Source organism: Myotis nattereri (genome assembly GCF_964212035.1).
Source record: "Myotis nattereri genome assembly, chromosome: 2".
Classification (NCBI taxonomy): Eukaryota; Metazoa; Chordata; class Mammalia; order Chiroptera; family Vespertilionidae; genus Myotis; species Myotis nattereri.
In genome coordinates, this window is record NC_138076.1 from 65,537,531 (window position 1) to 65,554,429 (window position 16,899).

The 16,899-nt window shown below is 40.3% G+C and overlaps 1 protein-coding gene across 1 annotated transcript in view; it reads left to right on the forward strand.

Annotated features, from left to right (window-relative positions):
- The window catches only part of KLHL1 (kelch like family member 1), a gene marked incomplete at its 5' end in the record, with an annotated part of 247,599 nt that extends 239,753 nt beyond the window's left edge, over positions 1-7,846 (forward strand). The window contains one exon of the mRNA XM_081083892.1: positions 6,698-7,846. Within this exon, the coding sequence (XP_080940018.1) occupies positions 6,698-6,757 (60 nt within the window). The 3' untranslated portion in view covers positions 6,758-7,846. The remainder of the gene's footprint in view (positions 1-6,697) is intronic.
- Positions 7,847-16,899: the final 9,053 nt, after the last annotated feature.

Here is a 16,899-nt window from a genome sequence, read left to right on the forward strand (position 1 = left end):
CATTCATGTTTCCACTTTGATAATTAGCTAAAGCAAAAATACATGTAGAATATATTGATCCACAAAACCCTAACTTCAGAATATTTGATTTTAGAGGTAACTGTTATAAAGAGGGAGGAAGCCTACAGAAATCAACTTTCTGCCTCCCATTTCTGCTGACTATGTTAGGTCTATTGTTACCTGTTGCAGAGACATTTTCCATGGGTGGAAACTCCAAGTAGCAATACTCAGCCATAAAAGATAAAATAAAAGAACTATTTGATTGATAAAAAGCAAACAGCAAAGGTCTCTGAATGGTCTGTCATGTATAAAACATTCATCCCTGGATAATCACTTTGGCCCGAAAGATGGAGTGAAATGGTTGGCTGATCTTAGGTGAGGGGTTATCCTTGAATATACACTGTTGTTAGAGACTCAGCTCCCATTTTAGTAATATAGCTAAAGAATTGGTGCTGGTATGGACGAGTGTTGGAGGGAAATGAGACTAGAGCAACTTAATTATAGTAGAAAATACCTTGTACTTTATAAATACTATGTCATTGCTTGTAATGGTGAAAATGGATATAATATTCTCAGTCTTGTGTCCTTATATTCAATTTCTCCTTTCTTCCCCTTATTTCTTTTCCAATATCTCTATTATCTCACCCCTTTATCAGAAATCTAAAAGCAAAATACTTTACAAACAAATAAACCTTTTCTATTAATGGGTGAGGTGAAATTCCAAAGCCTTATTTAGTTGAAACAGAACAATAACTTCATCTCTCATCTTTCTGGGTGAAAGGTTTTATTTTTTGGTCACAGAAATTGACTAAAATTTATCTGAAAAACTTGAATAATGCTTGAAGTAAATTTCTTTTAAAAATACCTACTTTTAAAGATACATCACTCCCAGTTTAGAAATATGTTCACACACACTATTTAGATAGGCTGCATTTAAGTACAAACCCTAATTCATAGCAAACAGGCTAAGGTACCTGGCTATGAATCTCACTCCTCTCTATGAGAAAGCTCTTTGATTTCAATGAGGATAGATGAAATTCACTAAGGAGGAAGAAAGAAGGTAGAATGAAGGAAAGAAGGGGAAGTATTTGAAGAAATAGGTACCATGATTTTTGTATATTTTACTTTAATTTGTGAGAGAAGAAGCATTCCTTCTCCAAAAAGAAGAAAATATTGAAATGTTAATCATTATTGCACTAAAATATTAGAGGATATACTTTAAATTCTTATCTTTCAGAGATCCTAGTGTTTACCCAGGGAATATTGCATGAATTAATGATTGTTGATTTGCTAAGGGAATGTGCCAGTTCAATGGTATACATTTATTTATTTATTTATTCAAAATATATTTTATTGATTTCAGAGAGGAAGGGAGAGGGAGAGAGAGTTAGAAACATCAATGATGAGAGAGAATAATTGATTGGCTGCCTCCTGCACTCCTCCAACTGGGGATTGAGCCCACAACTGGGGCATGTGCCTTTGACCAGAATCAAACCTGGGACCCTTGAGTCCACAGGAAAAGGCTCTATCCATTGAGCAAAAATGGCTAGGGCCAATGGTATATATTTTAAATTTGCCACTTTTACAAATTATCATTAAGTAAAGGAAGTTAATTGACATATAAATGAAATAGTATATCTTTTATTATATACTAGAGCAGTGGTTCTCAACCTGTGGGTCACGACCCCTTTGGAGGTCGAATGACACTTTCACAGGGGTCGCCTAAGACCATCGGAAAACACATATATAATTACATAATGTTTTTGTGATTAATCACTATGCTTTAATTATGTTCAGTTTGTAACAATGAAAATACAATTTGCATATCAGATATTTACATTATGATTCATAACAGTAGCAAACTTACAGTTATGAGGTAGCAACGAAAATAATTTTCTGGTTGGGGTCACCACAACATGAGGAACTGTATTAAAGGGTCGTGGCATTAGGAAGGTTGAGAACCACTGTACTAGAGCAGTGATGGCAAACTTATGACATGCGTGTCAGAGGTGACACGTGAACTCATTTTTTTGGTTGATTTTTCTTTGTTAAATGGCATTTAAATATATAAAATAAATAAGAAAATATAAGTCTTTGTTTTACTATGGTTGAAAATATCAAAAAATTTCTATATGTGATACAGCACCAGAGTTAAGTTAGGGTTTTTCAAAATGCTGGCACACCGAGCTCAAAAGGTTCGCCATCACTGGTACTAGAGGCTCAGTGCATAAAATTTCTGCTCTCAGGGTGGGGGTTCCTTCAGCCCAGCCTGCGCCCTCTCGCAGTCCGGGAACCCTTAAGAGATGTCAGTTGGATATCATTAGCACTGCCGAGGAGGTGGGAGAGGCTCCCGCCACTGCGGCTGCACTCACCAGCCATGAACCGGGCTTCTGGCTGAGCAGCACTGCCCCTGTGGGAGCTCACTGATCACCGGGGGCAGTTCCTGCATTGAGCATCTCCCCCAGGTGGTCAGTGCACATCATAGCAACTGGTGGTTCCACCATTTGGTAGATTTACATATTAGCCTTTTATTATATAGGACTAGAGACCCAATGCACAAAATTCATGCAAGAGTAGGCCTTCCTTTCTCCGGCTGCTGACACCAGCTTCCCTCTGGCACCCGGGACCCGGGCTTCCTTTGTAGGCCCAGCTTCATCTGGAAGGTGGTCCGGAAGAACGTCCAGAAGGACATCTGGTCTAATTAGCCTATTATGCTTTTATTATTACAAATAAATAATAATAAGCCATTATGCTTATCATTCTTTTAAAATTGAAATCAAAATAATATATGTAATAATAATAGCTAAAAGCCTCCTAAAAGACCACTTTCCCTCATCTGTATTTTATAGCACTCTTTTGGATCATATAGTATCTTACAAACAGCAAAGTGGCATTTAAAATATTTTATAATAATTTTATTAATATAATAAACATTCATGTTAAAGCTCTTAAATTTTTTAAAATTTGCATTCATATCATTTTATTATTTGTATTTTAAGACTCTTGAAGGACCATCAGCAGACCCACATGAGAACCCTTTGAAAATTTTCAAGATTTCAGGCCACTAGAAAAAAATGCTGTATTTGCTAACTAAATAATTCCTATTACTTTCCCTTCACTTAGCCCATAAATGTATAAAATTGTTTATCCCATTTATTAACGCCCCCCCCAATGGATAGGTATTAAAATAAACAAGCAAACTATATTTAAAAATTCAAGAATATATATTTTGAAAACTCAAGATAGCTTTTGGAAATAATGGAAATAGATTGGGAACAATTGCCAGATTCGTATTACTTAGTTTTACAGAGAATGCATGCATGCATGTAGGTGTGTTTTAAATGATTTTGTCATTTAATATTAAGTTTATTTCTTTCATTTGACTTGAAAAACAATGTGTGTATTTTAAGACAAATTAAAAAATAAAAAGTAGCTTTACTCTTTGTATGGATAAAATCACCCTTCCATGTTTTCTCTAGTTACATGGTCAGAGTATTGTTATGCTGTATCCACCTGCAGCTGTAAAGAAACAAAGATAGTGTAGCATTTTATTGCCATGTCTCCAAGGACGAGCAGAGTGGCTGGCATGGAGTAAGAGATATGGGAATGTTTCTTATATAAATTGAGAATGATTGCTGAAAATCAGTTTGCTTTTTATGAATTGGTTTACTTCAGATATATAAGATATTGTGAATAGTTTCCAGAAAAGCTGGGGAAATATCTACACCCTCAGCTGTTTGTCTGTTTGTTTGTTTTCTAATTGGTTCTGTGGTCAATTCTTCCAGTTATCATCTAAAATTGAAAGGTATATCCCTGGAGGGATAGCAGGGCAGATTTCAAATAAATAGATACATTTGGGCCAAGGTGGAATAGGGGTAAAGCTCTCTTAAATATTTAAAATGTATATATGTAGAATATATCAAATGCTTAAAAGAGCATGATAAATTCTGTGGCTAGGGAAATACTTACCACTATGATCGAACTTAAGTGTGTAGGATACAGATATCTTCCTTCAGAAAATGATATATAGAATGAAGGCTGACAGGTGAAAAATAGTTCACCAAATGAAAATATGGGGAGTGGCTTAAGGAGCAGAATTTGTGAAGAGCCACAGGAAGGAGGACATGTGGCATGTTACACTGAGCAAGAAATGAATTGGTGAGCAGTAAGATTGGAGAGATAAACAGGGTCTGTGTGATCTAGGGATAGAAACCATGTCGTAGAAGCTTGATTTTACAGTAATACTGAAGACAGGTTAATAGAGAATTTTAAGCATGAAAAGTAAATAATCAGAATTGAGTTTTAAAAGGGTTGCATTTGACAGGATGTAAAAAAAAAAAAATGGTTCGGAGAAAGCAAGATTAGTGTTAGAGAAATATGTTAGGAAGATATTTTACCAATCCACTTTAGGATGGAAAAATTCCCCTTCTCTTCCAGTTTATTTGGCTTATCTAATAATTAAATTGACATAAACAGATGAAAGGAGTGAACAAATGCAATATTTATGTACAGGGATCCCATAAATATGAGACTCAGAGAAGTGACCAAAGCAGAAAGCTTTTTTACTGTTTAGAAACAAAAACAGTAAATCTGCGAAGAACTGACAAGACAAAGGGGCTTGGGCTTGGGCTTGGGCTAGTAAATTGATGAAGAAGTCACAAGATTTGTGTATGCAGACTTTTGGGGCCTAAATTCTCTATCTCTGGTGATAAGAATATTTTCTACCCTCCTGGTACAAGGGGGGTACCATGAACATGGGAGCTTTACCTTCCTGATTTCAGGGGGACAAAGGAGTGTCCCTCCTACACCGCTAGTCTCTGAAGTGGCTTTAATTTAAATTAAGCAATAGCAAAAGTGAAATATCTTGGGTGGCATATTCCTCTCCTTTTTATACTCAGGTTAAAATTGTAACCTGAATTAGGGTGAAGACCATGGAAATGAGTGTAAATAGTTGGTCATAGTTGAGCATTCAGACATAAGGTTGAGTGAGATACAATTAAGGGACACAGATATGCTCCAGGTTTTTTTTTTTTTTTTGAGCAGAGTGGTGTCATTCACTGAGATAGAAAACACACTAGGAATAGCTCATTTAACAAAAATAAAAAAAAGATCAGAGATTCATTTTTTATACACACAAATATGCCTGTATAGAAACATAGATGTAGATGTCGGTATAAAATGAAGCTATTCACTTTGTCTAAAAACTATGCACAATTTTCTCAGCATTAAAAGAACATCGGAGGATATTTGGAAAACTGCAAAAAATATGACTACCCAGTACTTATCCCTTTCCTATGTAGTGGTGGGACTTGAGCACATCTATTTTGTAAGAGTTCTTCAGATGACTCTGATGTCAAACAAGACCCGAAAATCATTGGAAACAAAAGAGAGATAATGGAAAGTGTGTGCACCTTGGAGTCAGGCGCACTTTAATTTGTATATATTGATGTTTTGGGTTTACATATTGTCTCTGGACATTCCATTCACACACCTGGCATACGAAGATGACAACGCATGATGAGATTATGCAGGCGATTGTGGTGACCTATAAAAATTATTCTTAACACAATATACTATCAATAAATTCGCATGCCCCTTTTCTCGTCTCATTTTGAGCAGTTAACTATATTAAAGACAAGAAATGTTACATAAAAATATATTTTTAAAAAAAATAATGTATTAAATGAAAAGAATATAAAATGCCATATGGGAATTTTTTTTAACCTATAAAGGGGTGGCAAGAATAAATAAATACATTTAAAGAACTAGTAGATAATGGTGGTAATTTTCATATTGAGAGAGTAAGACTATGTCCTTTCTCAATCAATAAGATAATGTTTGTGATCTGAGGTTATTATGTTCTTAGCTATTTTATTTCTTATATTTTATTCTTTTTCTTTTCAGGTTGAAATAATATCTAACAATTTCTAGTCTTCTTTGATATTTTTAAGTACATAAATTATTCTTAGAAAACTGTAATAAAAATCACTGATATCAAAAAGCTCAAATTATCATAATCTTGGCTTACATCCATAGAATAAATTTTTATTACAACTTTTAAAAGTTAATGTTTTTAATATATTTCTAGCCAATTTCATATTCATGATTATTTTTAAAAATCTCAATTCTCATCTCAATCACCATCATAAGGTGGAATTCTTAAAATAAACCCTATACCAGTTGTAATTATGGCCTATTTATGACAAAATATTAAAGTCACTGCATTGTATGTCTAGGTTTAGGATGAATGAATAACACATTGAATTCAGTATAATATCAAGGGAAATAACTTCAAAATGATTTCAATAAGTATAATAGCTATTTCATCTAAAATGTATTCTAACCTATCACTATAAAATATCTTTACAAATATGTCCATGCAAACTCCAGAATAAATCTTTGCTGGAAACTTCTAAAGCGGTTTTATTTCACTAGAAGTTATAAAATATTTTATTATTTTATTAAAAATCACATAAGTGATTACATATTTTAAGAATTTTAATATATAAATTATTTCTCTTTTATGAATGCCATTTTCATCATTTACATTTTTGTTGTACTACTTGTAGCTAAATTGGAAAATATAAAAATTATTTAGATTTCAATGCAGATAAGTGTCTTAAATATATTAGAATTTGTATATTTTTCAAAAAAGTAATTAAGTAATTTCTTAAATTGTGTTTAATTGTTTCAACAGATGGCTTCCTTGAATATTGGGAGAGCAGGTGCCTGTGTAGTAGTCATCAAGCAACCTTGACTTATTTTTATTTGGAGAGATTTTATTTGCTGGAGTAGTTATTTTTATATCAGAGGGCAAGAATAAGAATTTCCTGAGATGTGAACTCTTCAAGAACAAGGATTTCTGCAGATTCACCTACTGATGTCAATTGAGGTAGAAGATCAAACAGAATTCTAGAAAATAAACTGCTATGGGAACAACATCTGGCTATGTATTAGCTCAGGAATGGTCATTGGTAATTTGTTTTGTATTGTAGCATACAATAGCTGGAGTTACCAAAGGCTTGTTTTTCTTGAGCAGTTAAAAGGAGAAACCAATATGTGTGACATGGATAATTTCATTATTTGTAATTGCTTGATAATATCTGACAATATTCAAGAGGTTGCCCAGTGTAGAAGACATGATATTTCCATCTGAAAGAATCTGATTGGTTTACTGTTCTCCTAATCAGATATGGTCAGACCAGAAGGCAGAATTATGTTTTATAAAAACAAGCATGTGTCTTCCTCATTTTCCTAACCTAACCTACAAGGATAATTAGAGAAACAGATTCATGCTTGGCTCAGACATTCAGAAGACAAACTGTCCTGCTAATCAAAGCTGCATATGCCATCAGAAGCGATGGTTGGTTTTTATTGCAACTGTATTAGTGACTTGAAGCTGGCAGACAAAAAGGATTGTTTCATTAGGCTATCACATTGCTTTGCTTTTTGGATACAATGAGCCAAAGTATCAGTGCAATTACGGGCTTTTGCCTTATGTTGAGGTCGTAAGCATGGAAGCTAGTTATTCTGAGTGTTATTTATATATATATATCCATTGCATGTTGAAGTCCTTAAGAATTTCCTTTATAAAAAACAACAACTTAGAATTTTGAGACAGAAATCTAGGATCCATTCATTTGAAGTGTTAATAATCATTGTTAGAATGAAGGCAGACTTCAGATTTTCATTCCCCACTTTTCAAACTTGTTACATTGATATGCATATTATTTTATGCCAGATGTTTGTCATTGTTTACCGCATAAAGTGGAAACATTACACAATGTCTTTAATAGATCCATGTAAATTTTAAATACAATTAATAAATGATAGAAAATTTGCTTTTATCAGTGTATCATTCTTCAATCAAGAAAGATAGGCAATTTTTATTGTTTAACTTTTCAAAATTCAAGAAGTTTATATCTCCATCCTAACATGTTTATTTCCTCCTAAATGCTATGCTTACAAAAATGCAATCTTTTTTTTTTTTTAATTCTGACCCAGGATACCTTATTATTGGTTTTAGAGAGAGAGGAAGGGAGAGGGAAAGAGAGAGAAACATCTATGTGAGAAACAAAGTGCCTCTCAACTGGGAATTAAACCTACAACCTGGGTATGTGCCTTAATTGGGAATTAAGCTCACGACTTTTTGGTATATGGGACAATTATGCTCTAACCAACTGTGCCACACCAGCCAGGGCTACACAAATGCTATCTTTAATTATTGTTTTCTTCTGTAGTCACTCACCTGAAACAGGTTAGTATTATTTTCCAGCATTGGTGCTTAGAAAAGACACATCCCATAATGAGACTGCTGATAATTGTGCAGGATCTAAAAAAGGCAAGAAAATCCCTCTTTTTGAGTCAATATAAACCATGGAATTGACTTATACTATTGGGTGGTAAAATGTGTCGAAATCTAACAACCAAAGAAAATATTGATTAATAGTCTGTATTTTGTGTCAAGAAACTGTTAGTAAATTTGATATTTCCCAACATATATATGTAGTCAATTTTTTAGTCACTTTTTTTTCAGAAAAGCAATGTCATTATAAGTATGAGATACTAAGAAAGCATCAATGATTTTTTAAAAAATATATATGTCCTGGTTGGGTGGCTCAGTTAGTTGGAGAGTCGTCTCTCATACACCAAAATGTTTGTGGGTTCAATTCCTGGACAGGGCACATACCTAGGTTGGGGGTTAGATCCCCAGTCCTGGCACATATGGGACTAAACCAATCTTTCTCTCTCTCTCTCTCTCTCTCTCTCTCTCATCAAAAAAACATATCATATATATATATATATATATATATATATATATATATATATATATATGTAGCCCGGTCCACGAAATTCGTGCACTGGGGTTGTGGGGGGGGGGGAAGGGGCTTCTCAGTCTGGCCTTCACCCTCTCCAATCTGAGACCCCTCAGGGAATGTCCAACTGCCTGTTTGTGCCCACACTTTCCACAGATAACAGCTCCATTGTTGTTTCTTTCTTATGCTTAAAACCATTGGAATTGGTAGGTATTCAAAGTGTGTATACATTTTGGGGGGACACCCTGTATATCTCTAGTCAGCGGTGAAAGAAACCAACAGCAGATTTGGAACCCCCAGACAGGGAACCTCACTCACTCCCCACATGTCTCCCCACTTCACTTTCCACCTTCGTGGGCAGCAGGAGAATCAACATTTTCTCTCATTAATTCGGAAAAACACGTCCTGTCACCCGCTGCCCGGCAGGAGTGCACTAGGCCCCAAGCAAGCGAGGCTCAGTCAGGGCAGCCTTCGCTCATGGGTGCTGGCACCCAAAGTGCACATTCCTCCTCTACAGTCGCCCCGACTATCCCACTGTTTCACTGAGAGGACGGAATTCCTCTCTGCCTCTGGGTTCTTGATCTTGAACGCTGACGGAAGGCACCTCAGCGAGGGCTGCCTGTGCCCACCAGGTGTGTCTGTCTGCACCTGCTCCCGCCTCAGCACCTGCATTAACCCCCAGAGGTGATCTCGTAGCTGCACTGGCCTCCGTGGGAACAGGGCATCACCACTCCGCCCTCTCACTGTCATCTCACAGGCGTCCACCCTCAGCACCCAGAACACCCAGAAACTCCCCAAAGGACGTGAGCTCATCAGAGGGGATGTGTGCACATCCTGTGGGGGTGTTAGGCATGCTGGGTTTATGGAAGTGCAGTGGAGAGGCGGGGTGAACTTGTGCACACCTTGGTTTGCAACTGTTGCAGGCATGGGAGGGTGACAGTGTGCTGGGGGATGTTTGCACACCAGGGGGGGATGTGCACACTGGAGGCCTCTGGCTTTGCAGATCTGCAAACCCCCATGGTGTGGCCAGGAGGACGTCAGTCTGGCCTGCCACGGTGGCTGTCCCTGTGATCCTGCACCTTCTGGGCCAGGAGGCGGATCTTGCGCAGCCACTCCTGGGCACTGATAGCCTGCAGGCACTACTTCAGCTCATCCTGCAGGCTCCGCTTGGCACGCTCACAGCTGTCACCACAGCCATGTGGGGAGTACAGGCTGCTCTCCGCCGGCCTGCCTCCCCTGTCCAGAGGCTCTCTGCGCTGCTCAGCTGCCCAGAGTGACAGGGGCTGGGTGGAAGCCAGGCCTCCTGCCCTGCCCAACCCCAGCCGATCCACCCCTGTGAGAGCTGTCTCCCCACCGGGAAGGGTCACGGATCCGTGTCTTGGTCCCATGGACAGCCTCAAGCACTGCCCCCCGCCCGGCAGGGTCACAGATCCGGTTCCCGGGACAGCGGCAGCCTCCCGTGGTGCCCCGCGCCCGCCAGGTCACGAATCCAGGTCCCAGACTGTGGACAGCCTCAAGGACTGCCCCCCATGTGGCAGGGTCACTGATCTGGGTCCCGGGACAGCAGACAGCCTCCTGAGCTGCCTCCTGCCCAGCAGGGTCACAGATCTGGTCCCAGACCATGGACAGCCTCAAGCACTGCCACCCCGCCTGCCAGGACATGGATCCGGGTCCCAGACTGCCAACAGCCTCAAGCACTGCCCCCCACCTGCCAGGTCACGGATCTAGGTCCAGACCGCGGACAGCCTCAAGCACTGCCCCCTGCCGGGCAGGGTCAGAGATCCGGTCCCGGACCCCAACAGCCTTGCCCGCTGCCGCCCACCTTCAGTATGCAAATTAGCCGCCATCTTCTTGCTCCAGGGTGGGAGTCCCCACTGGGGTGCCTGGCCAGTCTGGGTAAGGGGATGATGGCTGTTTGTAGCTGGTCACACACCCTTCAGAGTGGGGGTCCCGCTTGGTGTCTGGCCAGCCTGGATGAGGGGATGATGGCTGTTTGCAGTTGGTCAACCCCCTTCAGGGTGGGGGTCCCCACTGGGGTGCGTGGCCAGTCTGGGTGAGGGGCTGAGGGCCGTTTTTAGGCTGGTGGGCGACTGAAGCTCCCAACCTCTCCTTTTTTTCTTTTTTTTTATTCTGGGATTTATTTACCTTCTATGGCTGTCACTGGAACTGAGAGCCGGCTTTAGCTCTGAGGCTCGGCTCCAGCTTGAGACCTCGGCTGCTGAAAGCAGTTATCTGGGTTTCTTTGGGTTCTATAATTGCAACATTGTTTCGGTCCTGCTCGCTCCAGCTCTGACAGCTGAAAGCAGGTTTCTGGGGATTGTTTAGCTTCTATAATTGCAACAATGTTTCTTAGAGAGCAGCTCAGAGGCCAGCAAGGCGCGCGGGGAACCTTGGCTTTCTCCTTCACTGGAGCAAGCAAGCCTCCTGTTCGCTTCAGCTGCCTGGCTGCCGGCCGCCATCTTGGTTGGAAGTTAATTTGCATAACGCCCTGATTAGCCAATGGAAAGCGTGTCGGAGGTATGGTAAATTACCATGTTTGTCTATTACTAGATACGATATACTAGTAGCCTGGTGCACAAAAATTTGTGCACTCAGGGTGGGGGGGAGGTCCTTCAGTTATTAAACATTTATTGGAATAACGCTGACCACATTGGTGGTGGTAGTGTTCTTGTCAGAATGTGTTATATTATGCAGATTTGATGCATTTTAGTTGGGCAATGCCCCTACCCACCCTTCAAATACCTTCCACCATGCATTTCTGTTTCCCTTTTTGTTTGTTGGATTGTTCTGCTGCTCTTCCTCCTCACCCCACCACCCTTGGATTGTAATGTAAAATTCTTTTACCATGTCAAGAAATTTGATGTAGGTATTTTCAAAGATGGAAGAATTGTCCCTGTCAACTATTTTAGTTGATTCATATCTTCACCAATTGTTATCATTGCAAAGTTTTCAGTCCCCATATGGATTGCTGGATATACAGGTCATGTGCTGTCCCTGTCCTTTGTAGCCTTTGCTACCTTAAGGACTCTAGTTTTCCATTTATATGTTTAAGTACCAACCTTACCGGCTTAAAATGTAAGCTTTTAACACTGCTCTCTCTGTTCCATATCCTTCCAATGAAAAGTGGAGTTGGGTTGCAGCACAGGAGAGAAGTTCAGAAGGGGAATGTTGAAGTAATGACTGCAGTAGGAGAAGAGGGAACCTATTTCCCTGGCCACAGACGCTGGCGCCCTGGACCACAGGGCTGGCAGCTTCTCTGGGTGGCTGCAGCCTGGGACCTCGGGTGGGTGGCTTGTCTGTCTCCTGGGCTGCAGCCAGCCCTAGGTACTAGCACCTGGACCAAAGGTGGGCGGCTTCTTCTTCTGGAGGCTTCTTCTTCTTCTGTGCTTCCAGGGAGGGCAGTCAGTTATGTGTATATGTGTGTGCATGCAAACATAGGCATGTACACGTGTATATGTGGAAATCTGCTGGGCAAGTCAAAATCATAGAAGAGTTTCTCCCTATCTCTTGAATCTTCCAGAGATATCCCCCATTTTATTCTATCACTACTGGAGAGTCAGTATTTGCAGCCAGCCAGCCAGTGACTCTCTCATTGTCTATTTCTGACTTCTTCCTTTCCTGTCTGTCATCCAAACCCTAATCATATATCCACCTGGATGCATCATTTTTACTTCCAAAATGCTGTATAGAGAAGGGGTCAGGATGCTGTCTTCCCATGAATAGTACTCAGAAACAAACCAATTGCATTTTAGTTGGGCAATGCCCCTACCCACCCTTCAAATACCTTCCACCATGCATTTCTGTTTCCCTTTTTGTTTGTTGGATTGTTCTGCTGCTCTTCCTCCTCTCCCCACCACCCTTGGATTGTAATGTAAAATTCTTTTACCATGTCAAGAAATTATTAAAAATACAGGTACTTTAAAAAAGAAAAATACAGGTACTTCTTCGAACACCGGCCAGGGGGTGGTGGGGGCGTGCAGGGAAGAGGCGGCTGCTGGCAGCCACCTCTTCCCTGCCCCACCCAGCTTCTCTAATCACCTGCCGGGGGGCCGCCTTTGCCCTGCAACCCAGCTCTTGCCTGCCGCCTGGGTTTCCAATCACCGTCAGCAGCAGGCGGCTTCTTTCGTTCTTCCCCTTTCTCCTCCCAGCATTGCGCCTACGTATGCAAATTAACCGCCATCTTTGTTGGTGGTTAACCGCCATCTTTGTTGGCAGTTAATTTGCATATCACCCTGATTAGCCAATGGGAAGCAAAGCGAAGGTACAGTCAATTACCATGTTTGTCTATTATTAGATAGGATATATATATATATAATCAAAATTGCATAACATGAAAATTGTCACCTTAACTATTTCTAAGTACAGTTTAATCGTTATTAGCATATTCAATTTTTTCTACAAACATATTTTCTCCAATACACTGACCACACAAATAGCATTAGCTAATAGTAATTGAGGTATACAATTTACTTTTGAAATTTCAAAGAATAGAGGAGAAGATAAATTGGTATATCTCTATTTTTAAACAATAAAAATTTCCAGTGGTCATATTTAAAACTTTGTTAATAAATTTACCAATGTATTTTTCTACATAAGTAAAATTTTTTGCTTGAATGTAAATTTTCTCCAAACAAATACATTCAACCAAGTATTTTTAGGTTTAGATCATATTAGCCTAGTACTGTTTATATTGCATGCAATGAGTCTGTGCACCCAATTTTCCATATGAGGACATTGAAGCAGTTTGGACAATGAACTCCAAGCTTATATGAGAGTAGAGGCCCAGTGCATGAAATTCGTGCATGGGTGTGTGTGTGTGTGGGGGGTCCCCTCAGCCCATCCTGAACCCTCTCCAATCCGGGACCCCCCCGGGGATTGGGCCTAAACCAGCAGTCGGAAATTCCTCTCACAATCCTGGACTGCTGGCTCCTAATCGCTCACCTGCCTGCCTGCCTGCCTAGTCACCCCTAACTGCACCCCCCACTGGCCTGATCGCCCCTTACTGCCTCTGTGTGCCAGCCTGGTTGCCCCTAACTGTCCCATGCTGCTGGCCAGGTACCCCCAACTGCCTCTTTCCCTGCCAGTCTGGTTGTTCTTAACAGCCCCCCCTGCCAATCTGGTCACCCCTTACTGCCCCCCTCTACTGGCCTGGTCACCCCTAAATGCTCCACCCTGCCAGCCTGGTCACCCCTAATAGCCCCCCAGATGGCCTAGTCGCCCCTCACTGCCCCCCCCATGAGTCTGGTCACCCCAACTACCCCCCCCACCTGCCTGGTTGCCTCTTACTGTCCCCCCTGCTGGCCTGGTCACCCCCAACTGCCACCCTCTGATGACCTGGTTGCCCTTAACTGGCCCCCCTCACAGGCCTGGTCACCCCACGCAGACTGCTATTCAGTTGTTTGGTCATCCCTCACTAACCCCCCTGCCAGCCTGGTTGTAAGCAGCCATCTTTGTGAGGGTGTGAGGGTCAATTTGCATATTACCTCTTTATTTATAGGATAGGGAGAAGAGAGATCATTGTTCCATTTACTGAAAAGAACATTGTCCACTATGGTCACAAGTTAAATGAGTTCTAGGGCTTAGCACCTACTTTACTATGTCTCAAATCTAGTATTCAGTTGCCCTAAAGATCCCTCTTTGAGATGAAATTTCTGCTAAAGACAGAAGAATCACTATTTGGCTGTTTAATTAATAAGGCATCTCTACCAGTAAATATAGGAAGCATAGAAAATAGCATCAATAAGACTAGTTTTTCCACAATACTGTTCAGTTAGGAATTTATGATATCCCTGGACTATTACTTATTTTTATACTAGAGGCCTGGTGCATGAAAGTTGTGCACTTGTGAGGGGGGTGGTGTCCCTCAGCCCAGCCTGCACCTTCTCTAATCTGGGACCCCTCGGGGGATGTCCGACTGCTGGTTTAGGCCCGATCCCTGTGGGACAAGCTGGCAGTTGGACATTCCACTCACAATCCGGGACTGCTGGTTCCCAATCACTCACCTGCCTGCCTGCCTGATTGCCCCTAACCACTCTGCCTGCCAGCTGATCACCCCCTAACCACTGCCCTGCCAGTCTGATAAACACCTAACTACTTCCCTGCTGGCCTTGTCACCCTCAACTGCCCTTCCCTGCTGTCTGTTCGCCCACAACTGCCCTCCCCTGCTGGTCATCTTGTGGTGGCCACCTTGTGATAACATGGGCATGGCCATCTTATGACCACATGAGGGAGGCCATCTTGTGACTACATGGGGGTGGCCATTTTGTGACCACATGGGTGTGACCATTTCCAGCGAGGGTGTGATGGTCAATTTGCATATTACCTATTTATTATATAAGAAGTAGTACTATAAAATTTTAGAATATTCTACAATTATTTTCACTTTTAATGATAATAGTAATAACACAGCTCAAAATTATTTACTAGGTACTATAATCATTTCCAAAGCTCCAAACACGGTAGTGCTGATTTTTCTTTTTATCTTGTGTCTTAAAGGCCAACAAAACATAATCTTACAGTTTGAATAAAATTCTAAAAGATGATATATTTAGCCTGGATACTACAACAATTGATTAAATGAGAGTAGAAATACTTGTGCAATTTCCTGAGAAATACTGGTGAAGATGTAACAAACTTCTAAATCTGTCGAGAATTTTTGTTGAGCCAAACTGACAACATTACCAGGAAGCAAGGTCTAAAAATACTCCAGAGAATGAAAATTTTGCACTTTCCTTTATACATTTGGAATTAAGAAGAAGACATAAGGAAGATTACATGAAGGTGGAAGAAAGTAAGGTATAGGATTGTTAAGATTATATGCTCCCTTGAATATTGTTACACCTCCAAGGGATCTGGAATTACTTTGGCATTTCAAAGAAGTTTTAACCTACATACACAAGAACAATGGGCAGGACTTGCTTCAAAACATTTTTCTAAAGAAGTTATAGGCCTGCGGCTTGACTACATACCATGACCTGCCCAGTTAGAAATTTATGATCAGATCACCCTATGATGTTACTTTTAATCACTGAACTTGCATATACCCTAGTTATGTCCACACTGGTTACCCAAAAGAGTCTAAGGAGTTCAAATTATTAATTACATCATATATGTTTTAAAGAAACTAGAAAATCTATTTAGAAAATAAAAATGTGTAACCAATCAGCTAACACTTGTGACTTAAATAATTCTAAAAAATTAGCATTAAAATATGAGTGAAAATATAATAGTGACATGTCTATAGTTTTATATTTCTAGGTTGAAGTGTTTCTATTAAACTTTTTAAGATTTTGGGGTCCTGGCTGTGTAGATCAGTTGTTGGAGCATCATCCATATATGCCATGGTTTCAGGTTTGATCCCAGTCAGATCACATACAAGAATCAACCAATGAGTACATAAGAAAGTGGAACAACAAATCTCTCTCTCTCTCTCTCTCTCTCTCTCTCTCTCTCTCTCTCTCTCTCTCTCTCTCCCCCTCCCTCCTTTCCTTTCTCTCTCTCAAATCAATAAATAAAGTTTTTAAGACTTTAAAGCTTTAGGTAATTCTTCTTTTAAACATATCCATGTCACTCATGAAAACTGTACATAGATTTATCAGTAGTTTTAAAGAGATTAAAGTTGCAGTACGAATAATAAGAAAAATGAGAGTTAAAATTGACCCCTTAGGCATCAAGAGGAGCAGAATTTACCACCTCAAAATGTACTTCTTTGGCACAAGGAAGTCTAGGTAAGAAATGCCCAAAACTGTACAGAATTTTTATGAGTTTATTGGAGCCAAACTGACAACAATTTCTGTGAAGCAAAATCTCAATGGATTGAGAAAATGCTCTGGAGAATGACAGTTTTGCAGTTTATTTTATAAATTACAATCAATGGAGGATGCATAAGGAGAGTTACATTAAATTCACTGGCGGTAGAATAGGGAGGCAGGAAAAGCACAGCAGGGGGAAATCTCTGAAACTGGGTAAAGAGTAAATTTGAGAGTCAAAAAACTCTTTAACATTGGTGGGTGCAGCATAGTTTACAATGAACATTACAGCACTTAGAGATGGTATTTGATAACAATGAAGGTTTCTGTGGTCT